Below are 21,519 nucleotides of genomic sequence, written 5' to 3'. Positions count from 1 at the left end.
TAGGAGTATAAAAACTTTACTTCATTCTAAGTTCGATATATACACAACGGTAATAGGTTTCTATAGTACAAGGTAGCATTAACTGTAGGTAATAGGTTGTTATTAACATGTCATCATCAGAGCAACAAGCAAACACCAAAACTCTTAGTCAACAACTTAAAATGAATTCAGGATGTAGATGGAAAATTTACATACTAGATGGAAAAATGACCAATTTGTTACTATTCCCCGGGGAAAAGAAAAAGGAAAAATGTCACTTGTAAGGCTGTATCACTAAATTCTATTGAGGGTAAAGCTCATCATGTTGATTCCTCACTTGAGTATGCTTTGACAGATTTGCTTTTTGATTCTGTTGCCCCTGAATTATACTCCCTCGACTGAATATCTGACAAGCCTCTGCTGTGCATAAAAAACGCAGGCTCTGAAGGCACAGGCATTGTGTGAGAGTAGCTATTAAGCATGAGTGCAACAGAAGCCATGGTTGGTCTGTCAGCTAAATTTCCCTGAACACACAGTAAACCAATGTGGATGCATCTCATCATTTCGTTTCTTGAACCTGTATTCAATGTCGGGTCTATGAGATTTGATGCTGTTCCCTCCCTCCAGTTTTTCCAGGCCTGCAAGGATGTGCACAATTGCAGAAAATGTCAGTACTTAGTTCACATACTTTCAACTTCTTAAATTTCATTTGAATTAGCTATACATATCTTCTAATCTTGTACTTAAAAAGAGTAAGAGTGAAAACTTTGAAAAGAGAAAAAGGGACTTACAAAGCTTATTAGATCCTCTACATGGTCTCCATGTTGAAATCCACTATTTTTCTGGCCACTTACTATCTCTAAAACCAGTACACCAAAACTGAAAACGTCTGACTTCACAGAGAATTGTCCTTGACTTATATATTCGGGTGCCATATATCCACTACATGTAAATACCATCAAGCTCAATTAGGAAAAAAGAAATCCTCTATTTTGATTTGTAAGGACTGAGGAAAACAGTTAATTAACCCTTTCATATCGTGATATACTTACTAAGTTCCAACAATTTTACTTGTGTTTCCTTGAGTTTGATCCACAAGAAACAATCTTGCCATACCAAAATCCGATATCTTAGGATTCATTTCAGCATCCAAGAGAATGTTGCTTGCTTTAAGATCACGATGAATAATCCTCAGTCTCGAATCCTCATGAAGATAAAGAAGGCCTTTGGCAATGCCGCCTATGATTTTATACCGCCTTTCCCAGTCTAAATGTGCACGCTTAATTGGATCTAAAAAACAAAGTTAAGGAATAACCTTTTAAACTATGCCTACAATAATTATGCAATTACCATTAAGCAGAAATGAGTAGTCGGATCTAAATTACCAAATATGAAGTAATCAAGGCTTTTATTGGGAACAAACTCGTAGACCAGTAACCTTTCTTTTCTTTCCAAACTAAAACCAAGTAGTCTGACTAAATTTCGGTGTTGAAGCTTGGCCACTAACTGCACTTCATTTTTAAATTCTACATCTCCTTGTCCTGAATTCATAGACAATCTTTTGACAGCAACTTCTTGTCCCCTGGAAAGCTTACCCTGAAAATATATCAGAGTTCGATACATGTGATTCAGGGCAAATAGTCATTGAATAACACAAGTCCACAACCTGAGAAATAAAATTTATCTAACATGTACCCGCATATTCTTACCTTGTAAACAGGTCCGAATCCTCCTCTTCCTAGCATATTTGTCTCAGAAAAGTTATTTGTAGCCATTCTTATGATGTCAAAGTTGAATTGCAGTGTCTCAGTAGGTTCAATTTCATCGTCAATTTCATCTAAGCATGGGAAAAAAGTTAATCAATTTTAGTTATTGAAAGGTAAATTAGCATTAATTTACGGCACAAAACCAGTAAAAGCATGATGGCTAACAAGAAAATTCGCGTTTCTTTGATTGATTCAATACCTTCACCTAGATGTACAGATTTCACTTAATATTTTATTATTTCTATTTTAATCAATTCTATAGAGAATTTTATATTTACAATGTCAAAAGTGGAATAAACTTTCGTCATATCAATAAGACCTCACAAGAAAACAATATTTCTCTTATATAACAAGAAAACAATATTTTGTCTTACTGTCATTGTCAACATTTTTCCTTTGCTTCCTTGCTCTTAGGAAAATGCAAACGGAGATGACCAGCACAAGGATGACAACAGTTGGCACAACTACCGCAACAACAATTTGTGTTGTGTTGCTCTTTCCTGCAAAAACCAGAACTCCAAATTGAAACATTGACTAAGAAATCCATTGTCAATGTAGCAATAAAAATCCATTTCGGTAGTAATATTCCATTTCAGTTGGAAAATGCAGTCAGATGCTTGAGGTCAAACCCAAAAGACCCTTATGGCAAGTTGAACTTTAACAAAGCAGTTATGCATCACTTAACTAAGAACATAGCAGGTACCTTCAGAGGGAGCAGTATTGGTATCTGAAGGAGGAGGAGGAGAAGGCGCTTGTGGTGGCGACAACGGAGGAGAGGCATCAGCTGCAGAGTCATAGAAAGGGGATGTATCAAACCTAAGATTGCAGCTTGGTTTTCCAATTCTGCCACTTGTCCTGCCAGCACAACAACTTGAGATATCTGTTATAGCTCTAACCAAGCAATTATTGCACTGTTGTTCTGATAAATCAGGTGTGCATTGTAGAAGTGCAAATATAGTTTGAAAGCTTGGACCAGCTGCACTTCCTGCAGCATACTTCTTAAGTGAATCACCAGATGCAGCTTTGCTTCTGAGACCATCCACTAAGCCCCTAAGAGCCTCATTGAACTGATCCATATCAGTTGCATTGCTTTGTGTCCACAGAAAGTAAGTAGGGTTAGGTTCCATTGTCTCAAATATTGAGCGATTCGAGTAGCGTAGCATGCAATCGTCATACCACCCAATGGCCTCTTTCTGGTTTGGACAACGTTGTGTGAGAAGGACTCTTGAGTCATTTAAGCAACTACGACATGCATCTGGCTTAACATCACCTCTACACATCCCAATTGCGTTAACTTTGTCAGAGTTTTGGCCCTCGGAGAAATTGTAGAAGCCAGAATCAATTTGTGTGTTGGAAGAAGACAAAGTGGACAAAAGGGTATTGAGGTTGGTCTGGTAGGAACTGTTTGCAGTGTAGTTGCCTTTATCATTCGTGCAGAAATGGTACAGGAAGCTTGGCTGAGCGGTGGTATAAGATATGAGTGTAAGAAGGAGAAAGAGAAGGGAAATCAGTCTTGAAGGTGCCATCCCCATTGGAGAATGTTCCCTAACTTTTAAGTTGTAGCATTATGTAGATTTAAGAGATGTGCTACTATTCGCAAACATGTTCTTTGAAACAATCAAAAAGTCGAAAGCACAAAGTCAATATATATCTACTTGGTAGGAAAGTCCCTGGTTTACGCGCTGTTGATTGCTATGAGATCTTTCTTCAGACCATGACAAAATCATATTATTAGATACTTTAGGAAGAGTTCCTTGTGTATTTTTCTTCTTCTAAAGAATTCGTTAACTTCCAAATATTTTTATATATTGTGCAAATTCAAAGCTGCTCGAACTACATTTGAACACCCTTTCAACTTTTCCGGGTTTTTTTTTATATATAAATCTACTCTCGTTGGTATCCTTAAATTATAAATTATAATACATAATTTACAAAAAAAAAATAGAATGCATAATTTGATCTTTTATAATTTCATTCTTCTAATTAGATATTTTCTATAATATCGATCTCTCTTTTCTCTTTTAGAAATATATTTCACACACTAATCTTACAATCAGGAAAAAAATATCCAACCATCTCAAACTACTTTTGTGACTATGCCCAACTCCTTGTGGATGCTAATGTTTATGCATACTCAACTATTACACACAAAATATACTCCAAAAAAGAACTATGTACGGTCAATATAAAAAATTACATTGTCTAACTTTTTTTTACTGAACACAGTAAACTTAGTAAAAATCATTATTAGTACAAATTTTAAAAATAATTATTATAAAAATAATAAACTTATTATATATGTCAAATTATAATTGAATAAAGATATTTTTCTTTTTGTATGTCAAGTTTTTTTTATAGGAATATACTCAATTTTTATAATAGTAAAATGTTATCGTTTTGTTCTCTTTTTTATTCTTAATTCTTTAATTTATCAAGAAAAATATGTCTTAATTAATTTAAGTTGACTGATTCAAATTTGGTATGGGTCTTCGAGTAGTTTTATATTCTAGGTGCACGTATACACAATACCGTAGCAATGCATCTCCATTTCAGCTTTGAACGCTGGCTAATTTTAGCGGGCTTGTCAATTGTCAATTGTCATTGCCCAACGCGCAAAATGTTCTTTCCTTCTAACTTTGGAGTTTTATACATAACTAATAGTTTAGGCTGCGAATTTAGGCTAAATATTTTTTATATAATTATTAAAAAAATATTATTATAACTAGAAAAAAGAGGTAATATATTTCTATATTTTTTAAAAACTAAATAAAAGAGAAATAATGAAAGTTATAAGCAGATAAAAAATAGTGATGGTCAGTGGCGGAGCCAGAAAAATTATAAAGCCTGGGCAAAAATTTAAAGATAGCAAATTCACATTGTATATAATATGTAAATAGTAATCAATCAAAATAAAAGAGACTCGTCATTTTGTCAACAAAAATATAGTTTAAAATAAAAGAGATAAACATAATCTTACAATAGCGGGTTAAATAAAATTACGAGGCAAGTGTCCTTTCCGAGACTTCTTTGCGGTAAATGTTCGAATAATATCAATATCATCAAGTGACTTGAATATCTCCCGCTCGGTGTAACATACCATCAAGTCATTGAACCACACATCGTTGATCTTATTGCGCAATTTAGACTTGATAATCTTCATTGCTGAAAAAGCTCTTTCAACGGATGCTGTCGACACCGGCAATATCAAAGCTAGCTCAATAAGTTTATAAACCAATGGAAATACCAAATGTTTCTCAGTTTGAACCATCTTCATAGCCAAACTTTGAACATCTTCACAAGTGGAAAAAGAAGCATTTCTTCTCACTTGAAGCACATAAGTTTCAAGTTGATCCCTAATTGTTCCTCGGTCATCATCAGAAAAGTCTGCATGATAAATATCAGCAAGACGAGCAAGCTTATCAACATCAAACTTGGAGAAAGAGTTCTTGGGGTCAAGACATGAGAAGCAATCAAGTATAATGTTACTTCCTTCACTAAAGCGGTGATCCATCTCCACACATATTTTATCAATAGCAACATAAAAAATCTCTGCACGGTAATGATGAAGATTAGTGATAGTCCTCCCTTCTGCTCTTGAACGACCCCGAACTGGTATTTCGTCATCCATATTTGGTACCAGAATACTTTTAGCAACACAAAATCCTTGGACATCGGCAAAAAAATTATTCCAGCCACTCTCTCATTGTGCCCAACCGAGCTTTGACAACATCAACTAATTCCATGGCATTCACAATATTAAGATCTTTTCTTTGCAATATATTTGAAAGCTCGTTTGTTTCCTATGACCTGGATCACGCACAATCTCATTTGGGTTAAACTCATTAACCACATTAGGTGGCGGTTCTATTTCGGCTTCTTGTTGTACAACATTCACATTCTCAATACTTGCTCTATCAACCAAAAATCAATACTTGCTCTATCAACCAAAAATCTCCTCATCTCTGAAATTAAATGATCTTAAGTTAATACTCAATTAACAATTAAAATCATAAGAATCAAAATTTAAATAAGAATAGTTTTTCAAAATAAAAGTAATCTCTTATGATTTATAAAGAGTAGGAACAAGCATTATATTATATTCAATTAAACACCATTATAGAAACTAATAAAATTAGATAACCAAAAGAAACTTTTATTGTAGATAATTTATCTATCAATAAACAAATTTACAAGTGGTATGATTCCACTGTAAAAGATCTTTTTACTGCTATTATAAATAATACTATATGCTTATAATATTACTAGATACACACTTTAGTTTGACTTATCAATAAAACTTTTATAACCAATGAATCTTGCTGTGTAGTAGCTTAATCTGACACTTAGCAGCACACAAAATGACAAAATATATTATAAAGTAAATATTTTTTATAATGAAATTTATTGAAGTTATCAGTATGATACAATATTATAATTTCACCATATGAGATTTTAGATAAACTTGAAAAATATGGGACCCATTTTCACAATGTTAGTACTTCTATATAACATAAAATATTTAACCTTTCAAAGACAAACCCAAATTTTTCTTCTTCTTCTTCTCTGCTACCTTTGTGTTAATTGTTTCAATTTAAAACCACAATCAGTTGAAATTAAACAATTACTAACCGAAAAAAAGGGGAAGGCGGTAGTCGGAAAAGAACCAGTAGGTGTCGATGGCGGAAGCTTTAAGGTTTCTACAGTGTTGATGCGGTGACGAAGCTTTACTTCTTTTGTTTCTGTTACCTATATTTTTGCCCTTTTAATTTTTAACTCTTACAATTGTTTTGCCCTTTCAATTTCTTGCCCTTTCTTTAATATTTTTCTTTTAATTTTCTCCATTTTTATGTTTGTGTAAAATTATTTCATAATTTATATATAAGTATTTATTTATTATAAATTATAAATTTTAGTTATATAAAATAAACATTCACTAAAATACTAGTAATTGATAAATGTACAACTTAGATTTATAGAACAACATCACATGATATTTGCTTTAAGCTCATAGTAAATTTGTGAAAAAGCTGACCAATAATAATGAATTCATGTGATTGGTGTTTCTATAGTTGTTATTACCCTATTGCATGAATTATCGTAATTATTGTTTACAAAGGGTAAATAAATGAGAAGGAAAATTCTACCAAGAAAAAAAAAAGAGTGAAGGATAAGAATACACAGTCCACAAAAAGGGTTATGCCAGCTAGTTCAACTAACTATTTAACATCAAGATACTTTTTGTTGAATCTGCGTGCTAAACATGATAGTTGCCCGTTTAATTCATTAATAAAGAAAAATAATAGTACAGCACCAAAAAAAAAAAGAAAAATATTAGTAACATAAAATTAAAAGGGTTATGCCAGAGCCTGGGCAATTGCCCAGGGTAGCCGGGCCTTGAAACTGCCTATAGTGATGGTATAGTTTACAATGTTAGTTAAGAGATAAAATAATCCAAAAAATATAAAAATGAAAAGTGGATATCATCATTGTTACAATAGTTATAGATTATTGGTTAACATTTATAATAAATAAATATATTTAAATAAATAAATTATACTTTAGATTTATAAAAATCATTTAAAGGCAAAATATATCTCTAGTCTTTTATCTCATTACTAAATTAATTTCTAAAATATAATGGTAATGTGGTTTATAATTTTAATTAGTTAAGGGATAAAATAATCCAAAAAATATAGAAATGAAAAGTGGATATCATCATTATGATGGTTTTCAATGCTAACATTGTAGGTGAATAATTACTAAAATCATTGTTTGTAGTAAGATTTTTAAAATCACACCGGTTATTAAATCGCTGAAGGCACTAATTCAAAATTTAATGACTTAATCGTGATTAAACCGAGATCAAATGTTTTAATAAAATATTTTATTTTTTAATATAATATATTAAGTTATATATAAATATATATATATATATATATATATGACATGCATAAATTTATAATATTAAAAAGTAAACTTCAGTTAAACCTTAAAAATATCATGAGATAATATGTAAGAAAACCAAGTTATATACCAAAAATAGCATGAATCACTCACTAACAACGAATGCCATGTTGCCAAGATACCAATTACCCATAAGATGATCTGGTGCATTTGCCAGTTTTTTGCAAAAAGAAAGTCTCGGGGGCTTGGTTGATTCGGTAAAACAAATTTCGGCTTTAATCCCAATATACAAATGTATTACTAGTATAAAGTGTTTGTTAAGTATGCGAATAAGGGAAAGATTGAAGAGTAGGGACAAAATTGTTTTAGCCAATCCGAAATGTCCCTTTAAAACCAGTTGATAGGATGGCCATCTCAATTATATAAGCACTTCCCTTACTCGTTAACCATCCGATTTGAAGAAGAGAGTAGAAGGTATACACTGGTGGAGGAAAAAGATCCCCGTGTGGAGAGTGTAGAGTACATTCATAAGGATCAAATGAATTATTTTGTAAATAAACGTGTATAAAGACAAATTTATCCGCATAACCACATCCGAGTTTTGGATTTTTAGATCACAACAAATTAGATATAGCACTACTGCAAGTCCACCTGAAATTTAACGTGATCTGTATTTCAGAACTAGGTACTTGCATTCAGCCAGCACGTTTCACCAACATCATGTGAGCAAGAAAAAGAATCCCTTAACAAATCAACACTACATTTCAAACACAAAATTGGTCAAGATTGCAAATTATTCTGGTCTCTCCTGGGGCATCCAGCATGAAGTAGGGACATAATTCTTTTAGCCATTAATATTTACAGTATATATCTGCTAGGTCTGTTTAAGAGTAGCCCCAAAGTTTGAAAAGATTTGGACATACACTGGATTGATTGAAGGAAATATGAAAAACCATCGTTTAGCGAGGGTATACATCAGTAATGGATACTTCATTCACAGACCATGGAATTGAACAAGTCGTAGACTGATCGGTGGTAGACTGATCAGAGTCCATCCCTTGGTTTAACCTGTTAGGACCTCTTCCACGCAGAAAAGATGCTGGTTGTTGTGGCATTGACATGGTAACTGAATAACTGTTCAGCATAAGTGCAATAGTGGCCATCGAAGGCCTATCAGATGGATTTTCTTGAACACACAATAAACCAATATGGATGCATCTGTTGACTTCATTTCTTGAATAAGAACCTCTCAGTGTTGGATCCAGCAACTCCAGAGGTGTCTGCAGTGTCCAATTCTTCCACGCCTGAAGTTGTATAATATTAGCATTTAAACCGGGAATATCTCTTTCCTCACCCACTGAAATGTAGCTAGGCATTGTGGCTAAGCTTGGTATCAGTAAAGAAAGGAAATTACTCTTGTTTATACTCACATGGCTTAAAAGGTCATCAGCATGATTCGATTGATAAAAGTCAGTGTTCTTCTTGCCACTCACAATCTCCAAAACTAAGACACCAAAGCTGAACACATCTGATTTCACAGAGAACTGTCCACGCATTGCATATTCTGGAGACATGTAACCACTGAAAAAAACAATGTAATCTACTTATAAGATAGAACAATGACATTTTTGGAAACAAGAACATAAATTTTGTCTGCAATGAAACTTAACTGACGATATGTTATAACATAAGCTACTCATATATGCAAGAGGAGATAGCATAAAGGCATCAAACTTACTAAGTCCCAACTATCCTTCCTGTATTTACTTGAGTCTGATCTGCCTGGAAAATTTTTGCCATACCAAAATCTGAAATCTTTGGGTTCATATTTTCATCTAATAGAACATTACTAGCTTTGAGATCCCGGTGTATAATTCTAAGTTGGGAATCTTCATGTAAATACTGAATTCCTCGAGCAATACCAACTATAATTTTGTAGCGTCTTGACCAATCTAACTCTTTTTGCTTTGCAGGGTCTACAAAGTTTGCCAAAATGAAATAGCCATATTAGCAATAGCTGATTTACTACAATTTCCAATTATACAAAGCTATTAACCCCTCTCCAACTAGGTGGTTCTTTAATAAGGGAAAAGGTAACACAACACCATGTGAATACATTAATTGAGATGGCATATCAGTCAGTTCAGGGCAATCAATCACTACACTAATCGAGAGATATCACATAAAAGACATATAAGAAGAGTAGAAAAGGTACATACCAAATAAAAAGTAATCAAGACTTTTGTTTGGTATGTATTCATAGATAAGGATCTTCTCTTGTCCCTCCAAGCAAAATCCCAATAGTCTCACTAAATTTCTATGTTGAAGCTTGGCCACAAGAGCAGCTTCATTCCTGAACTCTACAGCACCCTGCAAGGAGGTTACTGACAACCTCTTCACAGCTATCTCCTGTCCGTTAGGGAGGACACCCTAAAAACAAGCACAGGAAAAGACCAATTTAAGTACTTTAGAATAAAAAGAAATATGTGTCACTCAGCATTTAGTATAAACATGTTTCATACCTTATAAACCACCCCAAATCCACCTTGGCCAATCTTGTTCTCATCCGAGAATCTGTTTGTGGCAGCTTCAACTGTAGGCAAGTCGAATTGCAAGGACTCCACATCACCGACATCTGTAAGATCATCTGCAACTACACAACAAATAAAGACAGTAATTATCAGCAACCAATTTAAAGTCAGAGGAAACAAATTACCCGGAACAATGGCTATGACGGAACAAGAGAGATTACTTGAATCCTGGACGAAAGTATTATTCTTCTTGCTTGCCCTCTTACGAAGGAAGTAGACGCCAACAATGAAAAGTAGAATTGCAACTGTAATTGGGACAACGATCGCCAAAATTATAGAGATACTGCTTTTCCCTGCACATTGGAAATTAGACGCGAAAAGTTGAAACTACACAAAAAGAAAATTAACATGACCTTTCCGTCCAAGAAAATCATCTCAACGGTACATCTTTTAACTGATTTCTGGACATACAAAAAATCTGCGTCTTGTTCTCCTATTAGAATTGTAGTTATATCTTTCTAGTACAAATTTTTATTATGCCTATTACTCAAGTAAAATTCCAATTCTTATGTGAGAATGACACCAGAGAAACACTTAACAAAGTGTATCTAAATTTTTATCATGTTATAATGGTTTGATACCTGAAGACGGAGAGGGAAGGCGGGAAGCGGTGGAAACGTTGTAAAATGGAAACAATTCATATCTGACACTACAGCCCGGAAGCAGGACCCGTGCACCTCGTTTGCCGTCACAGCAATTCGGAAAGGCACCGATGGAGCTTGCGAAGCACGTGTTGCACTCAGAAGTGGACAAATCGGGCGTGCACTGCGCCAGTGTGTAGAGCTTCATGGAGCTCGTGAAATTCGCTTCTTTTGTAGCAAACTTCTTACTCGAATTCACGGCTTCCCGTGCCGCATCGTTCAACGTGGGCGCAAGAACATCGTTGAACCGTGTGTGGTCCGAGTCAGGGACGCTCGGTTCGTTACCGAGGCCAAAACTTGGAACTATGTTGTTGAGAATGGAGCTGTTGGAGTAACGCAGCATACAGTGGTCGTACCAGATTATGGACTCTGTTTGGTTGGGGCAGAGGTCTGTGATATTTTTGGCCGCGGCGGTGACGCAGTCGTGACAGGCGGAGGGGGTGGCGTCGCCGCGGCAGAGGAAGAGTCCCTTGACATCGTCGATGGTGGTGCGGTGGAATCCGTCGTGGAGGGTGGCGCTGGAGACGAGGGATGAGAGGAGGAGGTTCAAGTTGGTTTGGAATGGTGTGTTGGGTAAGTAATAGGATCCATCTGTGCAGGCATGTGCGGTATAAATAGGAGTTGCTTCACTTGCAGAGTTTAGCAAGGCAAAGAGAGAGAGAAGTAGCAAGTGGGTTGAAGAGGATTCGAATATGCACATATCTCCCTCGTGTCAAACAATAGTTGCTTTCTTCTTCTGAACCAGATTTTGTTCTGGCGCTTAATCTAACATCGTGCATTCGTGTTTATTAGATTGTGGTGTGGTGGGCGATGAAATCATGTGCCCTGTCCCTGACTGATGCAAGTCAATAAGAACTGGTAAGTGAATGAAAAATTGTCAAAAAAGAAAGCAAACGGTGTCGCTGTGTTACAGTGACTGTTATAAAATGTTAAAAGAGTATGAATAGTCATATACAGCAGCGGTTCTTTGGTAAAAATTTCGGTTGGGGTTTCTTTTACAAATTATTTATTTAAATGGATCTGTTTTGAAATTATTTATTTTGTGTGTCTGGTTTTTTATTATAATGTTTTGAAATTATTTATTTTGTGTGTCTGGTTTTTTATTATAATGTACTTCTCCGTTGGGGAAGCCATGATATGACTAGGGACAGGGGAAGTGAGACAAGGGTAGAAAGTGCTGACCTGTCAAGCATGACCAGACGTACTGATTTGCTAGATACTTTCTTTCACGTTTCCCTATAAAATCCCTCTTTTGTTCTATTTACACTACGAAATTGTTAAAATAGTTCACGATCACCACTTAACTCGAGCCACCTCTGGTTCAAATTGGAGAAAGAATTAGACTTAGACTTTAGAAAAAGTGAGGAAAGTGTAATAGGTTCAATGAATGTGGACATATTATGTTAAGAGCAACCAATTTAATTGTTTGGCAATTGTGGTTATTGGTTAGGTAAGTACTAATTAGGTTTCAGCACAATTGGAAATGCGACAATAAAAATATATCTAATATATTTTTTAAAATACTAATATAATAAAAAAACTATAAAAATCACAAATAAAAAATTATAATAATATTATCATTAAAAATATTTAAAAAAATACAGACACAAATCATACATATTTAAAAAATTATTTTAACATTAACCACAATATTAACTATTTAAATGACAAATCATAAATAACACAAATCATAATTAATATCATTAAATATTAACAAAAACAATAATATAATATTTCAATGACAAATGATAAATAATAATATTATTATCTATAATTATCTTCAACAACAATTAACAATATTATATTATTATAAAATACAAAACAAATCTAACACACTATAAAAGTAACAATAATTATCTCTACAAACAAATCCACTAAAAAAATAAAAGTAAAATTCTTTAGTAGATAAATGAACAACTGTAAACAAAAAAACAATTTGTTACATAATTAATAAAAAATAATTAAAATGATAAAGAAATTAAACTAACAGGAAAAATATATAAGGATAAAGAAAATGAACTTGTTGAGAGTGAATAAAATTTTGTTGTACACAAAATGCCTACAAGCAAAAAAGAAAAAATACAAATAGTAAAATATAACAATTTATACAAATTAAATAAATTTGAAGCAATAAAAAAAACTACAAACCAAATTGTTCGGAGCAACTTTGGAGTTTCAAGTGAATAAGAGGAGGCAGTGGTGGGGAAGGGGGAACCAAGAAGGGGCAAATTGATCAAAGCAGGTTCCTTTTAGAAACTTATTCCCAACAGGGGACTGTTTCGAAACTTTTTTCAAATGGGGTCTGTTTTTGGAGGGAACTCGCCAATGGAGTTGGCGAGTTGGACACATGGCAGTAGCAGGTGAAACTCGTCAGTGGAGAGATGGCGAGACACTGTCCACGTGATGGGTCCTGCCATTCGTAATGGCAAAATGTTTTTTTTACGGATTTTTTTAAAACTTGAAATGGGTATAACTTTTGATAGGAATGTCCGTTTGAGGCCCATAATATATCAAAATACTCAAAATTGAATGAAGAATCCCCTGACAAATTCACAAAGGGGATTTAGAGACATTTTTTGGAAAAATGAGTTGACCAAATCCCCTTTGGGAATTTGCTAGGGGAGGGGACAAGGCTGGGGTGAAGGTGGGGAACAAGAAGCACTGGTTGTGACTGGGGGAGTGGCTTTGAGGGAAGGGGGGGGGGGAGGGGATTGCGAGGCCGTGTTTTTAAGGCAGCTAGACGCGCTAGCTGGGACCCAACGCGACCCGTCGCGCTTGTGACAACAGCGCTAACGAACGCGCCTGCACGCGGAGCGCGTCCTAAGGCGCCTCCACGCAGAGCGCCAACCGAAGCTCCAGCACTGTCGACGCATCCAATTCTGAAGCGCTCTCGTCAGCAGTGCGTCCAGACCTATCCCACCGCTAGTCACGTCATGCCACATGTCACTATTACGGGGAACGCGCTCATCAAAGAAGCGCTTTGTAGTAAAAAAAATAGACCCGTGAAATAAATAATTTCATAACAGACCCATTTAGGTAAATAATTTGTAAAAAAAAACCCCAATTGATATTTTTGTTGTGGTTCTTTTCTTTGAAAGGATGAAAGCGACCGGTGTGGGAGATGGGTTAAACACTCGTTTATGTATGGTTGGTCGGAACCCTGAACTTTCTTTTTTTAAAAAATAAAATGTTTGATGAACATCAAGAAGAAAAAGAAAAAAAAATGTGTAACGTAATTTAAAATATGATAGAAAATAAATGAATTTTCTAGGTACTAAATAATTAATTGAGGGATATAAAATTAATCCAATGATTAAATAAAAGGAAAAACAAAAGAGAAGACGTCATAGATTCGAATGTCTCAACTAATATTTTTAATTAAATTAATAAATGTTAATTAACATTTATCGATCAAACAAAACTAAATAACTAAATTTAAACAGATTATTGTTAATTTTAAAAGCAAGATAATATTGTGAAATTTATTTTTATTATTATTATTCTTTTATACTTTAAAATTAATTGTTAAAAATGTTAGTATTTTAATATTTTTATGTTGTTTGATATCTGATTCCTATGTTAAGTTTGACTTACTATTGAAGATGAGCTACTAATGGCTCAACTTTCCCGTACGGAATAAGCTTTTTTAATTTTCTCAGATAAGCCTCTTTGAAAGACGATCACAATCGGCATAGACATGTGTATTGTATAGTTTCTCATATAGTCATGTTGGGACTCTAGGCTGTATAAATTCTTAACTCAGACATATCTTACATCAGAATCATACTTTAAAGTGATCGATCTGTATTGGAGAACTCAGTACTTACCCTCATCAGCGCTTAGTTTAACCAACATAATGTGAGCAAGAAAAAGAATCCCTCAGTAAATCAACACTATACTTTAAAAAACAAAATTGGTCAAGATTGCAAAATTTTCGGGTCTCTCCCAAGGGCATCATGCTTCAGCTACTCTACATGTTCATCCATGAAGTATCGGACAAAATTCTTTTAGCTATTAATATTTACAATATATATCCGCTAGGATCGTATAACAGCTCAGCATATAGCGTTGATATTGGCTTGATTTGAATATATGCTATATTTTGAGAAGATTTGAATATACGCTTGATTGATTGAAGAAAACATGAAAACAATCCTTTAGCGAGCCTATATTTCAATAATGGATACTTCATTCACAGACAATGAAATTGAACAAGAGGTAGATTGATCAAAATCAAGCCCTCGGTTTAGCTTGTTAGGACTTTTTCCACGCAGAAAAGATGCTGGTTGTCGTGGCATTGACAAGTTTACTGAATAACTGTTCAGCATAAGTGCAATGCTGGTTGTCGTTGCAGTTCAGAGAAAGAAAAAGAAAACAAATTATACAGTTCTGCTGCAGTTGCATACCGATGCATATAGTGTTTAACACTATCTTTTTTTGTTATAATTATATTAAAGTTAAATTGTAATTAATTTTAAATCTAGAATTTTGATTTTTTATTTTTAAATTAAGATATTTAATTTTTTATTCTATAAAATAGTTAATTTTGATTTTTTATTGACGGTCCAAAGTCAATCATTAATTTTGACGTGACATATTAATGGTTGCTAACAAAGTTTATGTAAGATATATTTATATAAAAAAAGATTAAATGAAATAGAAAATAAAAAAGTATCTTAATAAAAAATTAAACTCATAATATTTTATTCACAAATAAAATAATAAATTAGTAATACACTTTTTTATTTAATTAAATAAATTAATATTAATTTTTATGTATCATTAGTTAGGAGTTATTATTTTTTTAAAATTATCAAAATTTATAAATTAAAAATATTTAATATATAAATATTTTTAATTCTATTTTATATATTTTTATTTTAAATATTTTATTTTTATTTTATCAATTTATAATTAAATTTCATAAATTAATATGTAAATTATTTACATAATTATTTTTGTAAATTGATTTTGATATACAAATTATTTTACTCTAATTAAAAATATTTATATATTGAATATTTTTTAATTTATAAATTTTGATAATTTAAAAAAAATTAATAACTCTTGATTAATAATATATAAATAATAATGTTAATACATTTAATTAAATAAAATAAGTGTGCTAATAATTTATTATCTTGTGTGTAATTAATTGATGAGTTCAATTCCTATTAAAATATTTTTTATTTTTTACTTTATATAATTCTTTTACATAACTACCATGTCAACTAAGTCAACATTAATGTAACGTCAAAGAATGGTCCATTGGCAATCATCTGATAAAATAATTAAAATTACTTATTTAAAAAAAAAACTAAAAACATCTCGATTTAGAAATAAAAATATCAAAATTATAAAAAATTAAATTTACCATTTATCCTTATATAAAAAGTGATGCTGACCAACTTAAAGGAGAATTAATAGATCAATCGTGTTAAGAAGTTATTGAAATGTCTAATAACACTTAAATACTTGCGAAACAAAATTAACTAACCACATGGGTAAATACTGGGTGTATTATTTTCACTGCCAAGTGTTGTTTTGTAGAAGTGGGTGCCTTGGGTGGCGTTGGAAGAAAGGGTAGAGAGGAGGAGGTTGAGGTTGGTTTGGAAAGTGCTGTTTGGTTGGTATTTGGAAGAGTCTGTGCTGGCATGGGAACTGTAAATTGGAGCTCCTTTGGTTGGAAAGATTAAGAAGCTTAAGAGGAAGACGGAAATCGAGGGAATTGCAAAGTACTTGCAAGGAGGCATCTTGGGGATCTTCCTTTGGAGAAAGATTTGCAAGGGATTGTACATTTGCAATTTGTCAACTGTTTTCTATATTTTATCATTTTATGTTTCTTATTGTTTGTTTTTTTGTTTCAAAACCAAGTGTTTTTGGATCAGATGTGAACAGTGACAGCCACTACATATCTAGAAGGAAGGGGGTTGAAGAGTAAAATGCAAAGAGTCACATTTAAAGCATATGTAACAAAAGCAAATTCTAAGTCCAATCATTTTACTTATAGGTGGTGGAAATAATTGTGATGTGTGGACAACTCTCAGTTTGGTTTTGCGGGCAATGACGAAATACAAAAGTTCAATTACTGAGAAAGATGGCAACAGACAGAGAACACAAGTTATTATTTGTGTGAACTGCCTCACAAGTCCATTCAAAGGTGACGAAATATCTTAATTAGCTAGAGATTGATTGGTTATTTGGTTAACATTTTAAGTCAAATTTGATGGCTTAACAATTGACATCGCACGACAGTACTTGATTTCATCACCTTATGTGTGGATACTCTCCTTGATCATCTTTGAATTAGGAAAAGAGTACAATCAAAATACAAACTCCTTTATATTAATAATAATAAAAAAAATACAAACACTTTTGCATATTTGTTTTTCTTAGATGGACAAAAATTTAAGGTTTTATTTTAAAACAGAATCCTATTCTAGGATCAGGCTAATGAACAAATGACAAGTACGTACGTCTTAGAAGTTGATATGCTGCCAACTTATACCGCCAATATTTATTAAACATGGTAAACTTTACATTTCACATAGAGAAAACAATTAAGTGAAGTTGACTCTCGTGCCACGCAATAAATACAAAATGGCCTAAACGACCCACAGATAGTTGCTTACTTTTTACGGGAAAATTCAATTTCCTATTTCTCACTGCATAATTTGATAAACTCAGTGGGTTAAGATCGATCACTCTGTATAATTTGATAAAGTCTTCTCGTAAACCAAAATGTGAAATCATGGTTAGAGTATGTTAAATAATATGAGTAATAATCATATTCATATTAAAAAAAAAAATCTATTACGTTTATATAATAGTAGTTCTGGTACGCGAAGTTCCTAACATGTTTCTTAACTCATGACATCATTTCACAACTCTAAACTTTTTATTTTCTTAACCTTTTATGTTCCTTATTTTATAATTAATTCATTTTAGTTTATATTTATAATTAATCAATAAATAATATTCTATTTGAATCATGAATTACTTAAACATATTTTATATATATATATATATATATATATATATATATATATATATATATATATATATATATATAAAACTCTAAATACAATTGAAAATCAAAATTCTTGCATAATCCATACTCAATCTTATCATTTTAATAATACTTGTACTTATTAAGAGTGAACACCCTCCCACCAATCAATCAGTTACTTAAGAACCAAATACCCAAGACAGCCCTGCGACAGTAATCGAAACAAAGGTTGCAGTTGCTATCTCTGATGAGATTCCTTTCTTTCCTGCTTCACCTAAAGACAGAAAAAAACTTTGGTAAGTTCTGTTAATTGTTACGTATTACCTGAGACCGTAAAAAAATCATTATCACAACTATTCCAAAACGAAAAATCAAGCTTTTTTCTTCACTAAAAATTTGCTACTGATTTTTTCCATGTCCAAACCAAACTAAAATAATGCTTCACGTGATGTTGTCCTTCTAAGCACACCTCTTGCCTGCAAGAAATTATTGTACAGTTCTGAATTAAGTATTTAATTTCTTGGTCAATCTATATATGATATACATGCCGGAGTTTTGTTATTTTTTTAAAAATTTGAAAATGTTTTTTTAATTTAAATATCTTTACATGACACATAACTAATTTTTTTTAAGGAAACGTATAACCAAATATTATAATTATGTTTGACAATATTTCAGTTAGTTTTTTTTTATTATTAGTTAAAAAATTCATTTAATTATTTGATAAATAAATTTTTTTAATAGTTTTTAGTATTTTTAAAATATTATTTTAAGTAATATTTTTTAATCTGATAATTTCTAATTTTTTATATTTTTTTTATCTTTGATATATTTATCAAATTTTATATTTATCTTACATAAATAAATTATGATTTTATTGTTTTTCAATTATTTTATATTTTTCAGTTACTTTAATAACTAATTTTATTAAACGTAAATTTTTCAGTTCCTAGTTATAAGTTCTTAGCTTCCGTAACTTTTTTTCTTCAATTTTCGGCTAATGTTTGAGTTAATTTTACTGAACATATAACCTTTATGTATTTTATGGAGATTAACCATACCATAAATAGTGGTTCAATTAATATATGTTAGTCTGTGCTGCATCTCATTCCAATATTACGTATTTTTCTATCACATTAATTATGACATTTATTACCTTTTTTATATATTTTTTTTCCTCTTACTTTTTTCATCGTGCCAATCATATCTACTGCAACATATATGGAACGTAAGTTTAACTTTAATTTTTTGCTTGTTAACCTAGTTTGACCCAAATCATTCATTCACATGCTGTTCAAATTTAAATTAATTCATAACACTAAAACATTCGAAGAACCATAATCTTTAGCATTACCTTTATCCATTGTAGAATGTGTTGGACTAATAATTCCTTCAGGTGCCGGGGAATCCATTCTATAGAAAGGGTACAACTCATACCTAAAGTTACAACTTGGATACAAAACTCTTCCTCCTTGGCTTCCAGGACAACACCAAGAAAGATCCCCTATCACACCACTGAGACACCTTCTGCAATCTTGGGGTGACAAATCCGGTGTACACTGAGTCATACAATAGAGGGTCTGAAACCCAGAGATCTTAGCTTGCTTTGTGGCGTATAACTTAGCACCGTTCGAAGAATTCGCTGCCTCATCTGCAGTTTCATTCAAAGTGGTGTACAACAAACGCAAGAAGCTTTTTGTGTCGGAAACGTTGGCAGTGTTTCGCAAACGCATTCTAGGCCTTGTGTCCACCGTGGAGAAGAAATACCAGTTGGAATAGCGAACCAAACACTCGTCATACCAAATTATAGCACTTTTGGCAAACTTGCATGTATCTGAGCTTTGATTGCTTAGTCTTTGGATTGCGTTCAACACGCACTGTTGGCAAAGTTGAGGGGGCACGTCACCACGGCAGAGGAAGAGGCCGTAGACGGTGTCGGAGGAGCTTTTGCCGGATAAGGTGGTGTTGTAGAATTGGGTGTTTCCGGTGGCGTTGGAAGATAGAGAAGACAAGAGGGTTATGAGGTTGAACTGGAAAGTGGTGTTGGAGATGAAGGTTTCGATGGTTGTGCAGTTTTCGCGAAGGAAAATAGGAACATCTGATGATGCTTCAGTGAGAGTAAACATAAGAAACGTGAAGAGAGGATAATGTTTGAAGGAATTTAGGGCCATGGTGTTGTACTGCAGTTGGCTTATTTTGTTTAAAATGACATTTAAGTGGGTGTGCGTGTTTGTAGGAAAAGAAAAGAAATAAATACCATCAAATGACCTGAGAGTCATATTTTTACATTTTATTTTAATTTAAATTTTTTATCTTTGCTTTATTTTTACTCTATTGAATGGATCCTAATATTTCTAATCATTTTTGCATGTTTTTTTAACTCCGTGTTCATGTTGTGAGGAGAAATTAAAAACATATTCTTTAAAAAATTCAAGTATTATATTAAAAACATGATAGTTTAAGGCTTAAAATAAGATTTAATGAAAATATAGACAACACATTTTATTCTATAATTATTTAACTTTCTCATAAAAATAATAATTGATTATATCCAATAATTAATTGATTCCCATATTTTTTTTAATTTGTTAAATTTAAATTAGATATAAAGAGTTTATACTCACACCTAAGCAATCAGATACTACTCAAAGCTATTTCCTTGTTCTTAATATCTTTTAAACTAATTTATGTCTTTTAATAAAATTAATTATTGGATTAAATTTATAAATTATTTGTATTATCATTTAAAAATTCTTTTTATTTTTTTTCTATTTATTTATTTATTTATTAATGTTTGGAGAGAGAATAATTAAGAAAAGATATGTAGGAAAAAATGATTAATATAACTAAAAATTAAAAAATATCTTATAAAAAGAAATAAACATTTTATTTTTAAAAAAATATTATAATTAGGGATGAAGAAAGTATATATATATATATATATATATATATATATATATATATATATATATATATATATATATATATATATATATATATATATATATATATATATATATATATATTAAGTATAGTCACTCTCTGACTTTACTGGGGAACGGATCCAAGTTAACATGCGACGGCCCATTTGAATCTGCCCTTATCTATAGTTATCATTTACGTACCCAGAACAATTCAACATTTCAACTAACTAAAAAATCAAGTGACAAATTAAAATGGGGGGAAATTAAAAGTGGTAATTAACCTATACATTCACGGTGCATCATTTATAAATGATTACAACAATATTTATAAATGATTTATATATGAATAAAATCTACCCCTAAATTTATTAACAAGAATCAGCTTAAGTTATCGTTTATTTAAAAGTTGGGTAGAACTAATTTTAAACTATTAAACATAATTTATAAGGTATTTTTCAATTAATCTCAACAATAGATTTTAAAACATGTGTCACGGTAGAATAAAATGATTTCTAAAAGGTTAGCCAAACAGGTAATAAGAATAGGAAATGAATGAGTAATTTCATCCAACAAGTCAATATATTAGGTTCGTTGGCACGAGGCTCCTCCTCCTTTGGGGTCAATTAAGTGCAACACAGATGTGTGAGTTTAATTAACAACATGGCCACGTATTCTGCTAGTTACTTGTGGTAGTGTTTTAAGAAC

General features: G+C 32.2%; 4 protein-coding genes across 6 annotated transcripts; all 4 read right to left on the bottom strand.

Moving 5' to 3' along the window:
- Positions 1 to 6: 6 nt before the first annotated feature.
- LOC114372518 (cysteine-rich receptor-like protein kinase 26) lies at positions 7 to 3,371 on the bottom strand. The gene is made up of 7 exons (XM_028330114.1): positions 2,449 to 3,371; positions 2,120 to 2,245; positions 1,689 to 1,816; positions 1,365 to 1,575; positions 1,032 to 1,269; positions 771 to 921; positions 7 to 617 (listed from the first exon to the last, which is right to left on the bottom strand). Exons 1-7 carry the CDS (start codon positions 3,275 to 3,277, stop codon positions 300 to 302), a joined length of 2,001 nt encoding a protein of 666 aa, XP_028185915.1. The 5' UTR covers positions 3,278 to 3,371; the 3' UTR covers positions 7 to 299.
- Positions 3,372 to 4,731: 1,360 nt separating this feature from the next.
- Positions 4,732 to 5,373, bottom strand: LOC114371842. Its single transcript, XM_028329162.1, has one exon. It carries the CDS (start codon positions 5,371 to 5,373, stop codon positions 4,732 to 4,734), a length of 642 nt encoding a protein of 213 aa, XP_028184963.1.
- A 2,804-nt stretch (positions 5,374 to 8,177) lies between these two features.
- Positions 8,178 to 11,763, bottom strand: LOC114372520 (cysteine-rich receptor-like protein kinase 10). Of its 2 annotated transcripts, none has more exons than XM_028330116.1 (7): positions 10,822 to 11,763; positions 10,402 to 10,533; positions 10,172 to 10,296; positions 9,869 to 10,079; positions 9,388 to 9,625; positions 9,080 to 9,230; positions 8,178 to 8,953 (listed from the first exon to the last, which is right to left on the bottom strand). In XM_028330116.1, the coding sequence occupies exons 1-7, from the start codon at positions 11,579 to 11,581 to the stop codon at positions 8,609 to 8,611; spliced, it is 1,962 nt and encodes a 653-aa protein (XP_028185917.1). In that variant the 5' UTR covers positions 11,582 to 11,763; the 3' UTR covers positions 8,178 to 8,608. The 2 variants fall into 2 exon arrangements, with proteins under 2 accessions (XP_028185917.1, XP_028185916.1); XM_028330115.1 differs by having other exon boundaries at positions 10,172 to 10,302; positions 10,822 to 11,762.
- A 6,200-nt stretch (positions 11,764 to 17,963) lies between these two features.
- Positions 17,964 to 20,220, bottom strand: LOC114372521 (putative cysteine-rich receptor-like protein kinase 9). 2 transcript variants are annotated; one of them, XM_028330117.1, is made up of 2 exons: positions 19,245 to 20,213; positions 17,964 to 18,164 (listed from the first exon to the last, which is right to left on the bottom strand). In XM_028330117.1, exons 1-2 carry the CDS (start codon positions 20,167 to 20,169, stop codon positions 18,070 to 18,072), a joined length of 1,020 nt encoding a protein of 339 aa, XP_028185918.1. In that variant the 5' UTR covers positions 20,170 to 20,213; the 3' UTR covers positions 17,964 to 18,069. The 2 variants fall into 2 exon arrangements, with proteins under 2 accessions (XP_028185918.1, XP_028185919.1); XM_028330118.1 differs by lacking the exon at positions 17,964 to 18,164 and adding an exon at positions 18,182 to 18,366 and having other exon boundaries at positions 19,245 to 20,220.
- Positions 20,221 to 21,519: the final 1,299 nt, after the last annotated feature.

The sequence above is a fragment of the Glycine soja genome, chromosome 10, assembly GCF_004193775.1.
Source record: "Glycine soja cultivar W05 chromosome 10, ASM419377v2, whole genome shotgun sequence".
Classification (NCBI taxonomy): domain Eukaryota; kingdom Viridiplantae; phylum Streptophyta; class Magnoliopsida; order Fabales; family Fabaceae; genus Glycine; species Glycine soja.
Note: the sequence above shows the minus strand (reverse complement) of the source record. Positions and strands in the feature narration are given on the sequence as shown.